General features: G+C 42.8%; 1 protein-coding gene across 1 annotated transcript in view; it reads right to left on the bottom strand.

Moving 5' to 3' along the window:
- The window catches only part of CCDC33 (coiled-coil domain containing 33), a gene marked incomplete at its 5' end in the record, with an annotated part of 191,281 nt that overhangs the window by 166,305 nt on the left and 10,438 nt on the right, over positions 1–14,538 (bottom strand). Inside the window, one exon of the mRNA XM_082254937.1 lies at positions 9,261–9,856. Within this exon, the coding sequence (XP_082111063.1) occupies positions 9,261–9,856 (596 nt within the window). The remainder of the gene's footprint in view (positions 1–9,260; positions 9,857–14,538) is intronic.

The following is a 14,538-nucleotide window of genomic DNA, read 5'->3' as shown; positions in this document are numbered from 1 at the left end:
ACACAAAAACGCACAAATGGTGTATTTTTAATAACTTCTATGGAAATTAAACCGTGCCAAAAACACTCAAATCTGCCTGATTCGAGCTTTAAAAAAAAGCTCCAGAACTTTTTTGAAACTTCGGGATTTTGGCTTCAGGCGAATTGAAGTGGAGATTTGAACCATCTCCATAGAGAATAATAGATTTTTTTCTCCTCCAGTGTTTTGGAGCTTCGAGCTTCAAGCTACAAAACCCTGAGGTGTAAATGGGGCCTAAAATGTTGGATTTCCAATCCCTTCCTGCACTGGAGACAATGGTCACCTGTACAAATATAATCTGTAAATCTCTGCAGCTAGGACACATCTGAAATAATATGAACCTGACAGGGATTTTAACACTTCTTCATGCTACAGAAAATCTATGGCTTTACATACACTTTAACTGTTAGGGCTCTTTCACACACTGTGTCCGTCAAACGGACTCTGCTTTTCTCAGCAGGGGGATGACACAGCTGTCAGTTCCCCATGCATCTCTATGGGGGAAATCGGATGGGAAAAGACCGTCGGTCCGTTCTCATCCGATCCCATCCGATCCGCTGGACGGATGGAAAATAGGGTTTCCATCCGTCCAGATTTGACGGATCGGATCGGGTCGGATGTCAGCGGACATGTCTCCACTGACATCCGATGCCCCATAGGAATGCATGGGGGGACAGTTCAGATCCGCCAAAAAAACGAACAGGCGGATCTGAACGGTCCGCCTGTGTGAAAGGGGTCTTAGGGTGTCTATACAAACCAATAAACTTGATTTAAGTATCATTTGAGAAAAAGAGCCAAAAACTTGGGCAGTTTAGGGAGTACCTGTCTGAGGGTATCAAATCATCATCTCAGGTTTTCCTTGTGGATTGCTTAGCGAAATACTTTAATCAGGCTACATTTCTACTTCCTATGAAAAATGGTTGCTATAGCTCAAAAACTATCCACATCAACAAAGGAATAACAACAAAATAATATATTTTGTTTGAACAATGAAGGTTAACTTTTTTTTTTTACTTTGAAATAAATGGAGCTGTTAACAAGTAAAATGTATTCCAGTGTATACAGGAAATCATTTAAAATAACCTGTTGCATTTTATCTTTGGTCCTCTTTCAGTGCAAATACAATTCTATCTTGATTGCTCCCAAAGATGACTCATTGTTTCCTGCATTTTTAGAATTCTTTCTGTTTTACTATTGTGTTTCTGATACTGAACCTGGAAAACAATATGGAATTAATTGGTTCTCACTGATTTTTAAAGCATGATATTCACTTATTTTACTACTATTTTACTTTGTTTCAGAAGTATTTTGGTTTCTTCTGCCTCTATTATTGTTTGTATTTGATAAGACATGCTGTGTTAAAAGAGAAGTTTAGGAATCTAAAAAAAAGGAAAGAATTATACTGACATAGATGACTGCAGCATTGATCCCAGCTGCACCTTGTTTCCCGCTTTCTCTACACCAAGACATGACCACTAATTGATTTGTTCTTGGTCTTTAGTGAGCAGAGAGCCGGTGACTATCAGTCACCGGTGTTCCGTGAAAAAACCATACCCGTGAAAATTCCCTACCCTTGTCACTTCCTCTTCACCTACGTCATGGAACAGCTGAGCAGCTTACCACTGCGCATGCTCATAGCTGCGGAGGGTAGGGAATTCTCACGGGGTAGGGTTTTCTAACGTGACACCGCATCAGCTGTTGCCGCGGCTACATTACATCATCTCCACTCCTATCCCTGTGACTTCCCTGATCTTGGCTACGAAATGTAAAAGTGGCGGCGGGTCTATGACATTATAAATCACGGAGCCGAGATCTCCGTGATTTATATTTTCATACACCCGCCGCTTTTACATTTAGGAGTGTGACGGTGGCGGGTATCAGACCCCTGGCCTTCTCATCCACCTCGTGACCAAAGACCAAGCAATCTCACACCCTTCCGTCACTTGCGTAACAATGCCACTCTCACCTGCACCCGGCACACAGATTGTCCAGCTTGCGGGACCACAATCTAGATGCCAGCAGACTGAGAGCGATTGTCACCGGGCTAATTAAACAATTAACCCTTTCTCTGCCACCACCTCTACGTTATAATGAGCCTAGAGGACGCTCGTGATTTTACAAATATCAATTATGACTTTAGAATAACCGTCTGTAACACACACTCTCACCTCAGACAAGAATGTTTCAGATAGGTTAGCCTAAACAGTAGCGCGCTTTCAGGAGGCAGGTTCTTTTGGGTAAGTTTGGGTTTAAGAGCTTAGAGACAAAGTTAACACTTTGGTGCGAATAAAATTATTTACAGAAAAATGGGTTACAAAGAAATAGAAACACAAAACAGCAATTTAGAACTATGAATATAAAGAGTGAAAATACTTGCATTAAAACGGTCCTGGTATTACCTTAGTTTCAGAAGCTGAACATGTGATAGGTCCTTCTCTTAAAGCGATGTTATTGCTGGATGTTAACTGAAGACTGAACTCTCTATCAGTGCCTGTCTTTTTCTCTGATCCTCCAGGGGGTGTCACCAGAAGGACTTGGCCAATAGGCTCTGGGTCCAGAGGCGGTTTCCCTGGAGTTTCCCTGTGAGTTTCCCTGGAGGCTCACACATGCTAAGACACATCCCTTTTAGACAGATTATTAAAATAACTCTGGAAATATGTAATGGTTACATGCTTGAAACTGACATTGGATTGTACGGTTTTGAATCTCCTATTCACAGACACTAAACATGGGTTATCTCGGAATAACCTCTGACCTGTATGGCATCTGATCGCTAGCTTGTCTCCCCTAGCAACGACAGTGATCAAGTTTGATCTTAATTCGATCGGTATTTTACCTGGCATTCAAATACATATCTTGCTTGTGTATGAAATTATGAAGTTTGTGGTTACTGTGTCCTAGAACTAGGAGCCATATGGCTGTGTTCAGATTACCAATTAACTCTAGAGCACAAGGAGATGGAATGGCTGGGCGGTCAGTCTGCTTGTTTATATTAAAGGTGTGAAAAGTGTCAGCTGCGCAGGAACCTGGCATTCAGTGATCCAGGGGGTGATTAACACTGCCAAAAGGCTGGGGGATGAGGCTGGTAAGAAATGACCCATTTGGTTTGTAATACTGTCAACTAAGTTCGAAACACAAGATGGATGCTTGCGACAGCGTTTGAACGAAATGGCGGCCTGACAAACTAGGGTGCCAACCCACGATACCATAACAAGGAGCAGAGATAAGGGAAGTCACAGGAGTACGAGTGGAGATGATTTAATGTGGCAGCGGTGATGATTTAATGTAGCCGCAGCAACAGCTGATGCGGTGTAACGTTACACATCACTACCCCGTGAAAATTTCCTACCCTCCGGAGTTGTGAGCATGCGCACTGGTAAGCTGCTCAGCTGTTCCATGACGTATGTGCACCGGAAGTGACGAGGGTAAGGAATTTTCACGAGGTAGGGTTTTTTAACGTTACACCAGCTCTCTGCTCTACCCCTCCAGTGGTCATTGGAACGATGGGCTCTTTAGGGGATGGAAGTGACTGGCTCAGGCTTTTAGTGGCTTGCTGAGAGGCAGAGCCAGTTCCCAGTCAGGCATCTAAGTGGATCCCGACATTACCACTTTAGCCCTGGGGGATTCCTGCTTAACGTCCAGGCCACTTTTTGCAACTTGGCACTGCGCAACTTTAACTGACAATTGCGCAGTCATGCAACGCCGTACCCAAACAAAATTTACGTCATTTTTTCCCCACAAACAGAGCTTCCTTTTGGTGGTATTTGATCACCTCTGCACTTTTCATTTTTTGCGATATTAATAAAAAAAGAGCGAAAATTTTGTGAAAATATTTTCTACTTTGACAGTTAAAAAATATCAGATATATATTCAATTTTTGTCATATATTTAGGCCAAAATGTATTTAGCTACATGTCTTTGACAAAAAAATTCTCTATGAGCGTATTTTTAACTGCTTTAAGACCAGAAGATTTTACCCCATTCCTGACCAGGCTATATTTTGTGATTCGGCACTGCGTTATTTTAACGGACAATTGCGCGGTCATGCGATGCTGTACCCAAATTAAATTTGTGTTCTTTTTCCCCCACAAAAAGAGCTTTCTTTTGATGGTATTTGATCACCTGTGCAATTTTTAATTTTTGAAAAAAAGAGCGACAATTTACAAAACATTTTTTTTCATTCTGATATATAACATTCCCAAAAAAAATTTATAAATTAAAATTTTTTAACATTTTAGGCCAATTTGTTTTCTGCTACATAATTTTGGTAAAAAAAAATCACAATAAGCGTATTTTGGTTGGTTTGCGCAAAAGTTGTTGCGTTTACTAACTACGGGAAAGATTTGTCATTTTTATTGTCTATTTTTTTTTACTAGTAATGGCGGCAATCTGCAATTTTTTTTGCGGGACTGCGACATTGCGGCGGACCCCTAACTGACATTTTTGACACTTTTGGGGGTACCAGTGACATTAATACAGTAATCAGTGCTATAAATATGCACTGTTACTGTAATAATGACACTGGCAGGGAAGGGGTTAACACTGTTGGTGATAAAGAGGTTAAATGTATGCCTCATGCTTACTGACGTGTGTGGGGGGAGGGGGTTGTGTGACAGAGACACAGATCGCATGTTCAGCTATGCTGAATCCTGTAATCTGTCACTGTCTGTCACAGAGGAGATCCGCCCGCTTTGTTTACATTGATCACTGCCTCTCCTCCCCTGGCCCGCCTCCCGCTGTGTCTGTATACAGCGGGAGCGAGCCTCCGGCGGCGCGCGCTCGCCCCTGAGAGAGGGGAGAATCTGGTGACGTAGGTCTATGTCGCCAGACCTTAACGAGACACTTTACCGCAGTACTGTCAGTGTGAACAGTCAGCAAGTGGTTAAAGTCAAGATAAATTCAGAGCCTGGACCGGATGAGTGTTGTCAGCCGACAGCAGACCTAAGCCCTCTGTCGGCTGAAAATATGTCACAGGAGTGCAGAACTAAATGCACTCATATGACCCATAGGAGAACTATAGCCAAAAGCAACTTTGGCCATACCACTCTTTTAAAATAGATCTAAATTTAAAAAGAGAACATTTCCTATCTTAGAGGACATTTCTAAATTAAGTTGTACGCAATATCTTGGAAAATCTACCCCTTGCTTTAAAATCCTGCTGAAAATTAACGGTGCTATTCCATTCCTGACATGTGATTGTTCCAGAGCCTAATAACTGTATATTAGGCAGTGTGAGATTATCTAAGGCACATGTGTCAAACATAAGGCCCGTGGGCCGAATGCGGCCCTCCAGGCCATTTCATGTGGCCCTCGCATCTCTACTGCAGCTGCGGCACACCTCTAGTCTCCACCCCCACCTTGTCTCAGCAGTCGGCGGCAGAAGAGAGGAGGAAAGAGCTCATCCGCCAGATCCTGTGCTTCTCTGTACAGCCGTGAGAAGCTGGTCTCTGCCCCCTTTCCCCATCTCAGCAGTTGGCAGCAGAGAGGTGGACAGAACATCTTCTACAGGTCCTAAGCCTCTCTGTGCAGCCGCAGCACCTCTCATCTCCGGCTCCCCTGGTGTCAGCATTTAGCAGACCTCAGCAGCTGATTCCAGCCATCCTTTGGTCCTCCTCCTGACCCTGCACTTTCTGCTTTCCAGGTTCTTCCCAGCAGCAGCGCAAGGCAAGGGGGTGTGTACTGTGATGTAAGGGACGGTGGAGGACTCTTGACGGTATGCTCTGGAAATCTAGTAGTACAGATACAAATGGACCTTTTAAGGCAACCTTAACCACTTAAGCCCCGGAAGATTTTACCCCCTTCCTGACCAGGGGGTTTTTTGCGATTTTTTTACTGCGTGACTTTGATGGACAATTGCGCGGTCGTGCGACGCTGTACCTAAACAAATTTCACGTCCTTTTTTTCCCACAAACAGAGCTTTCTTTTGGTGGTATTTGATCACCTGTGCGATTTTTTGATCATGCGCTATAAACAAAAAAAGAGCTTAATTTTTGCAAAAATAACAATATTTTTCACTTTTTTTATATATGAAATTCCCCCCCAAAAAAATGTAAAAATCAAAATTTGTTAACATTTTCGGCCAAATTGTTTTACGCTACATATGTTTGGTAAAAAAAATTGCAAAAAGCGTATTTTGATTGGTTTGCGCAAAAGTTATCGCGTTTACTAACAAAGGGAAAGATTTTTGTCATTTTTGGTGTTTTTTTTTTTAACGAGTAATGGCGGCGATCTGTGATTTTTTTTGCGGTACTGCGACATTGCGGCGGACAGATCGGACCCTTGACTGACATTTTTGACACTTTTGGGGGTACCAGTGACATTACTGCAGTAATCAGTGCTATATATATGCACTGTTACTGCAAAAATGACACTGGCAGGGAAGGGGTTTACTGTATTGGACAGGGAGGGGTTAAGTGTGTCCTAGGGGCATGATTCTAACTGTAGGGGGACAGGTCTCCTAGTGTAAAAACAAAGATCAACGGTTCTACATAGTAGAACCGTCTGATCTTCATTTTTACACAGGGGAGAATGACAGGCAGCTTGTTTACATAAGCCGCTCTGTCTTTCTCCCGCTGTACCGGCGATCGTAGTGTGACCGGCGGACATCGGGTCCGCCGGTCACACGCCCACACTCCTTTGTGAACGAGCCGAGGCGGGCGCGCACCTAAAAGGCTCTAAATTGGGGTGACAGGCTCTAAAAGGGGTGACAGGCGAGCGACGTAGACCTACGTCACTCTGCCTGGCCGGGGCTGACTGCCGCAGTAAATATACAGTGAGCAGTCGGCAACCGGTTATTGCTGATGCGGCCCGCAATGAAATTAAGTTTGCACCCCTGATCTAAGGCATTGGCAGCTCCTGGGTTCAGAGTGAGATTTGGTGCTGCCACTACTATGCTGTTCACTGTTCTTCTTGCTGGAGAGAAAGCTGTACAGGAAGACCTGAAGTCCAGCATCTCTCTGCTTCTGCTTCCTCTATTCCCTGGATCTGACTTTCTGTACTTCCTGTTGCTTCCTCATCATTGGGGCAGCTCTGATATGAAGATGCAGTGCTATGTTCCTTTACCAAGATGGACAGTTTCAAGGCATGGCATGACACAAGGCATTGTAAGTCAGTAATGGGAAAAAGATCAGGATTTGAAAAAAAAATACTGGTGGCTAATAGTTTGTCCTCTGCTTGCTTTTTTTTGGACCCAGCTTCCACAGAACAGGTTCTTTAAAGAGGAAGTAAACCCTCCTCTGCAACTTGTACCTATAGGTAAGTCTATGATAAGACTTACCTATAGGTACTGTAAATATCTCCTAAACATGCACCGTTTAGGAGATATTTACTTTGCATGCAGCCAGTGACATCACTGGCGCATGCGTTCTGAAGGAACGGCCGCTCGGGCCGTACCTTCAGAGCCCTGTGCCGTAAACGTTGGCTCCCGCGCGCGTGCCAATGAGATGGCCGGATGCCGCAAACCCGGAAGAAGGGCGACCGAACATGTCACCCGTGAGAGAGGTGAGTGGTCGGCTTGCGGGGCTTCGTTCTAAAAGTATTTTATAATGAGCTAGTATGCGATGCATACTAGCTCATTATGTGTTTATCTTTCAGGTGTTTGTTTTTTTTTTTTTAAATTCTGAGGTTTACAACCTCTTTAAAAGTCAGAGTACACATCACCCATCAATCAACATTCATGATTGCAAGAGGTTTGGCCAACAATCTGAGTACCAAAAAAGACATCTTTGCTAGACCATTAATGCAGTTTATGCTTTTAGCTGGGATGAAAGTTTATAAAACTGATCTCTGTACCTCTGTGTCTGAAGATACACAGTGCATCCAGAAAGTATTCACAGCGCTTCACTTTTTCCACATTTTGTCATGTTACAGCCTTATTCCAAAATGGATTCAATTAATTTTTTTCCTCAAAATTCTACAAACAATACCCCATTATAACAATGTGTAAGAAGTTTGTTTGAAATTTTTGCAAATTTATTAAAAATAAAAACAAAACAAAAAAAAACCACATGTACATAAGTATTCACAGCCTTCGCCATGACACTCAAAATTGAGCTGGGATGCATCCTGTTTCCACTGATCATCCTTGAGATGTTTCTACATCCTGATTGGAGTCAACCTGTAATAAATTCAGTTGACTGGACATGGTTTGGAAAGGCACACACCTGTCTATATAAGGTCCCACAGCTAACAGTGAATTATCTGTAGACCTCTGAGACAAGATTGTATCAAGGCACAGATCTGGGGAAGGGTTCAGAAACATTTCTGCAGCATTGAAGGTCACAATGAGCAAAGTGACCCGCATCATCCGCAAATGGAAGAAGTTTGGAAACTCCAGGACTCTTCCTAGAGTGGGACGTCTGGCCAAACTGAGCGATTGGGGGAGAAGGGCCTTAGTCAGGGAGGTGACCAAGAACCCGATGGTCACTCTGACAGAGCTCCAGCATTTCTCTGCGGCGAGAGGACAACCTTCCAAAAGAACAACAATCTCTGCAGCACTCCACCAATTGGACCTTTATGGTAGAGTTGCCAGACGGAAGCCACTCCTCAGTAAAAGACACAATAGCCCACCTGCAGTTTGCCAAAAGGCACCTGAAGACTCTCAGACCATGAGAAACAAAATTCTCTGGTCTGATGAAATAGAGATTAAACTATTTGGCCTTATTGGTAAGCATCATGTTTGGATGTTTGGAGGAGACCAGGCACCGCTCATTACCTGGCCAATAGCATCCCTGTTTTTCAGTGGCAGGAACTGGGAGACTGGTCAGGATCAAAAGGGAAATGAATGCAGCAATGTACAGAAACATCCTTGAAGAAAACCTGCTCCTCAGACTGGGGCAAAGGTTCATCTTCCAACAGGACAATGACCCTAACCACATAGCCAAGATAACAGGAGTTGCTAATGGACAACTCTGTGAATGTCCTTTCAAATGTCAAAATAAAGGATTTTCCACCCTGTTGAAATATGCCCATCCAAAAAGTGCAGTTAGAGTGTTTTCAAATCTTATAGCGAACCTGTACTCTATTTTGCAAATTATGCAATTGGTATTATCAACCAGAAATGCTATTTTTCCTGATTCAATGAAGTCAAGAATTCCCAGTATTGGGGTTAAACTAAATCAGAGAGAGGCACTGAGGAGACTTTACTGGCTAATAGTGGTAATAGCCAATGTCTTTTGATATCTGCAGTAGAGCAAGACTTGCACAACCCTCACATATACCAAAATAGACTGGTCAGCTCTTACCTGATCTTTCTGTGAATGGCCCCTTTGGAGTGACACACTGCCCTGTCCTTCTTCATCAGAAGATTCATACTCCTCAGATTCTTGATCTACAGAAATTGCAGGAATATTGTGATGTGACCTTGGAGTTGGAGTATCAATTTGCGTAGGGATTGACCTGGTAGTTTCTGGCTTAGATATGCTGGATTTAGGACTAGGTACTCTAGGTGTGACATTTTGATGAGTGCTTTGCTGGAGTCGCTCAGTTCTAGGGGTTCCAGGATGCGAGTTCCCAGTTCTTATGACAGGTGGAGAGGCTGATTCTGGAATTTCCTCAATTTTTGGAGGTTGGTATTCCCTAAAGCATACATTATATGCTAGACGTCCACAATGCATTGCCAAATGATCACCACCAACTCTTAGAAGTGCAAGCACTCCCTGATAATTGTAGAGTGGCTCAAAGGGTGCTGCACGCAGATTAATGCGAGGCTGATTTGTTCGAGGGTAGATGGCAAATAATGCTTGTCCAACAATTTTGCTTGACTTAAGAAGACCAGTTCCAAACTTGAGCACATCAATAGACAGTCTGACATCATGGTGTTTATCATTTTTACACAGTCCTAGATGCAAAAAAAATAAAAAATAAATAAATAAATAAGAGCTGAAGTGACATAATTAAGTATAAAATAATATCTGATGGTTGTGTTTGCTTCGACCTGATTATTATATACATGTGAGATCCAATATCAGAAGGTTAACGTCTTGACATTTTCAAGATAAAGATTCTAACATATTTCTTAGCTGTATGCCTTAATATCAATAACAGTTTTTAGTACACCAACCCTCTCACATTAATTCCTGGCAAATCCAGCCATGGAGACATACTTGGCACAATCAGAATACTTTTATGCCTCATGTACAGTTTTAAATGTGGGCACTCAACAAATGTTTCATGCAATTGCCGAGCATTCTCTGACACCCTAGGCTCATACAAAGTACTGTACTGAAAATACCCAACAGGGCAGATCACTAAGAATACATACCAAAAAAGTCTCTTTCGCATCCAGTGGACCTTCCCTTACTATTACAGCTTGTTGAAGGCCTGTAAAAGTACACTGAATAACTCAGGAAATCCAAGCGCAATTAAGGAGAACATACAAACCTAAGGATTATAGTCCTCTTGTCATTTCGTTTAAACTCCTATTTTATTTTGTGGTGACAAATCACTTATCTGTATTCAGTGCAGACCAAAGCAGAGACAGGAAAGGCGCTTGCCCAGGAGCTCTGTGCTGGGTGGGGTGTAGCTAGGGCAGAAGCCTCTTCTGGGCCATATCGCCCAGATATCTTCTGCAATGTGAAATATCAACCTGTAAAACTTGTATCACAGTCCTGCAGGTTACTCTGGGAGAGCAACTCTCTCACTGTAATCAGCAGAGAGCTGTCTTTGCTGTCAGCGTGACATTTGCCCGCTCTGTATCAAAAGCACTAGAGATTTGATGAGCATAATCTAGGGAGAGACAGCATTTCAATATTTCAAACAAAGATAAGGCAGAGGTGAGAATCACACAACATTATAAATCTAAATCTTATCGCTCTGCATCTATGAGACACTCCTCCAAATCTGTAAAAACACAAAGAAGGTTCAAGCGCTAGTCCTTGATGCAGATTCCTGCTAAATCATAAACCCAGATGTTATTGTGCTATGGTAAATGTTCATCGATTGCACCTGGGCTGCCCAATCCTTAACACGGGATGGTGTTCAGAAACAGTTAAGACAAAAAAGAAGGATGGCGCTCTATTGTGCACATATAGTTAATCACTATATAAGTAATAGACCAAAAATAGTCTCAAGATAAGCCATAAAAGTTTAATAACATAAGCCAAATTAAAATAAATAAGTGATTTTCCAAACCAGTCCTGGAGCTTCCGGATCTCCTTGGGGTGCTGTAGGGATCCCTGGTGGTAAATAGGGGAATCCAATGGCATCGGGTAACCCAAGATGAAAGAAGGTAATCCCGGATGATATACCTCAGCACCACGGTGGTGAAGGCTCACTCGGTCCTGTGTGCGGCCGCTACACCGAACCAGAGCCGATGCGACCTCCGTAGCCAGGTCCTCCATAGGGACCAGAAGTGGCACGTAAGTGATGTCACCGGATGTGACGACGAGGAGGTTGACAGGAAGCCGGGCTGGATTGTGGAGATGTCACGTAAGCTTCTAATAGCTTCTGGTTGCTGCAACCGTGGTGCTGAGGTATATCATCCAGGATTACCTTCTTTCATCTTGGGTTACCCGATGCCATTGGATTCCCCTATTTACCATCAGGGATCCCTACAGCACCCCAAGGAGATCCGGAAGTTCCAGGACTGGTTTGGAAGATCACTTATTTATTTTAATTTGACTTATGTTACTAAACTTTTATGGCTTATCTTGAGACTATTTTTGGTCCATTACTTATATAGTGATTAACTATATGTGCACAACAGAGCGCCATCCTTCTTTTTTGTCTTAACTCCTCCAAATCTGTCAAGTTTCTACAATCAAGATCTTCCACTCTCAGACAATAATTTATTTAGGCCTGTGCTGATGTTGAAGCATCTAAAATTCAGGCAACCTTTGCCCAAAAGAAAGCAGAGATAGAAGCAGATGACGCTGCAACTGCACGCAAGCAAGCACCGAGGTGGAGGCAGAAGCAGGAGCTGCCAGCAAGAAGGGGCAAAAGCAGAGATTGACGTTTTGGAGAAACAATGTGAGCACAATACAGCCATGGGAAGGGTAAAGATTCTAAAGTAAGCTGCTTGGGAAAATGAAGGAGGTAACTGCAGCAGACAGTTGAACGATATGCATCATATTCCTCACACTCTTTCCCAAAACGTCAGCTCCCAGGCCACAGCATCTGTATCCCCCAACCAAGATCAGTACATCGCGCCTACCACCTCTTAAGACAATTTCCCTACTTATCACTCAGTACACCACACTTTTTCACCAAAGCAAACTGTAGACACCAGGATGCAGATAATCAACAATGCATCCTACCATGAGGCTAGTCAATTACCTCCTATCAAGTATACTGTTTCATGGTCAAAGCACAAGACCACAATGAATGCTTTTGAACCACCATTCTTCCCAAAGTCAGTCAATCTCAGCACACCAGCCAATGTAAATGACTTTGTTCCACAGGCAGCTGTGCATCCACACAGTTTGCTCCACAAAGAGCTTGCCAAGACATGTCTCACTGAGTTCGATTACAAACTTGAAAACCATAGAGGCTGGAAAACCACCATCACAGCCACAATCAGTGAACTGGATATCACAACTACAGAAGAACTAGATCTGCTTTTCAAGTGGCTAGGTCCTAAGTCTGCTGAATGTATCAAAAGACTCAAAGCTGTTAACATTGACAGACTTGAGCATAGCTTCAGCAGCCCAGAAGTTGCTGTCATTGAGGATGCTTAATTTAAAAGGTTGCCAAACGTCCCACAAATATCTGGCATAGACATTCTAAAGTTTCAAGAGCTCAGAGACCTTCTTTTTGGAGCATCAACTCACCAAAGTTGATACTCACTCACCTGGCCTTAGTCATCTAGAAACCGCTCGTAGAGTAAGCCCAAGTTTCCTTGTGGTATAAAGGAAAAATGGGCATCATTTGGATCAATGTACTAGGAAGAAAGTTTCCTTTCCTCACTTTTCCAATTACAGTGAGTTCATTAGGAGAACTGCAGATATTAAAAACGATCCATGTTTCTACTTTGGGAGAAGATCCCTCTTGGTCTACCTTGACACACACAAAAAGTTGCCGTGTAAGTAGGCCCTTACCCCTAATATGAATAACAGAAAAAAATGAAATAGAGAAAGATGGGGCTTTGCGGCCAGTGGGAGTAGAAGGATCAGACACAAAACCAATTTATAAAACAATTAACCATTTTATTAAGTTAGAGGTAAAAAACATGGAAACATATGAATGTAGGTACAACATGGAGGCTGTATATGAATACTGAAGCAGTGATATTTACCAGTCTGTGTGTCGCTACAACTTGCCACCTCCTGAGTCATTTCAAACAAGGAAATACCGGTCTGTTATGGTCTCTCAGGCCCTGAGGAAGCCTTGAGCGAAATGCGTCGGCTTGCTGGGGACCTACATTGACCGCATTCCACTCTGAGACCTACCTTCCATCCTACACAGGCTTTTGGTTCTTTTCCCTCACGGGATGTATTTCTATATTGCAAATGACTCATATCGATTGATTTTATAGGAATTTCCTTTCATGTTAGTTTGTCCTTGTGAACATGTGCATGGTTGCCCATGTTTTTTACCTCTAACTTAATAAAATGGTTAATTGTTTTATAAATTGGTTTTGTGTCTGATCCTTCTACTCCCACTGGCCCGCAAAGCCCCATCTTTCTCTATCTCATTTTTTTTCTTGGTCTCCCTTCTCCAAGGCCTGCATTTCCACACATTCCACATATTAACCACAGAGGTACAGTGTCTGTGAAAATTACTGATATTTTACCTGAAAGCCTGATCAGAACAAGAAAATTGTGACCCCCAAATCACCAAAGTCATATACATAACAAACCACACTCGCTTAGGAAGTGTACTGGCTCCAGATAGAAACCCTTGTAAGAATGCAAAGAGCTTTTAAAGAAAGTTGGTGTTGGCGATGCTTCCATAAGACACCATGCTAAAAACCGTAAGGCTACTATTAAAAGAATGCACAGTAATGTTCACGTGCAAGTGCTTTATTCATTTCAGTACAGTCCCACTCTGTTGACAGGTAATCCTCCAATGGCAAAGCATGGCGGGTAGAGCACACATCAAACAGTTCCTCATACTTCAATTTTCTCTACATGCACAGATGTCTGTGGAGAAGGACTCTGTGACAAATCCCATACCAAAATATGCTTAGCTTGTGTATATCTCAAAGATCAATCTAAAAAAGCTTTAAGACTGTATATTATTCTAGATGGTTAGGTCTCTTGCAAGATCAAAGCTTTTTGATCTGTTAAACATAACAAGAGATGCCTAACCATACACCCTGTGTACCAATGGTGGCAACACAGAATTTTCAGGCAGAAGAGCCACTGGTCTTGTAGTAGCCCCCCTGAATGGCAGCGTAGAAATGCCATCGCCTACTTTCATCGAGTGCACCTAAATTCCAACCAACAAAAGAAGATCCCAACTATTGCAGCTGCCTCTCACCACTCTCACTCGAGAGGCAAAATTGACCACATACCAGCTCTTGACAGAAATGCTTATATTCTTCTGCTTCTTGGGGAGACATCCCAAGGGTACACAAAAAAT

The sequence above is a fragment of the Pelophylax lessonae genome, assembly GCF_965119305.1.
Source record: "Pelophylax lessonae genome assembly, chromosome: 4".
In the NCBI taxonomy this organism is placed as follows: domain Eukaryota; kingdom Metazoa; phylum Chordata; class Amphibia; order Anura; family Ranidae; genus Pelophylax; species Pelophylax lessonae.
The sequence above is the reverse complement of the archived record's forward strand: the minus strand, read 5'-3'. Positions and strand labels throughout refer to the sequence as shown.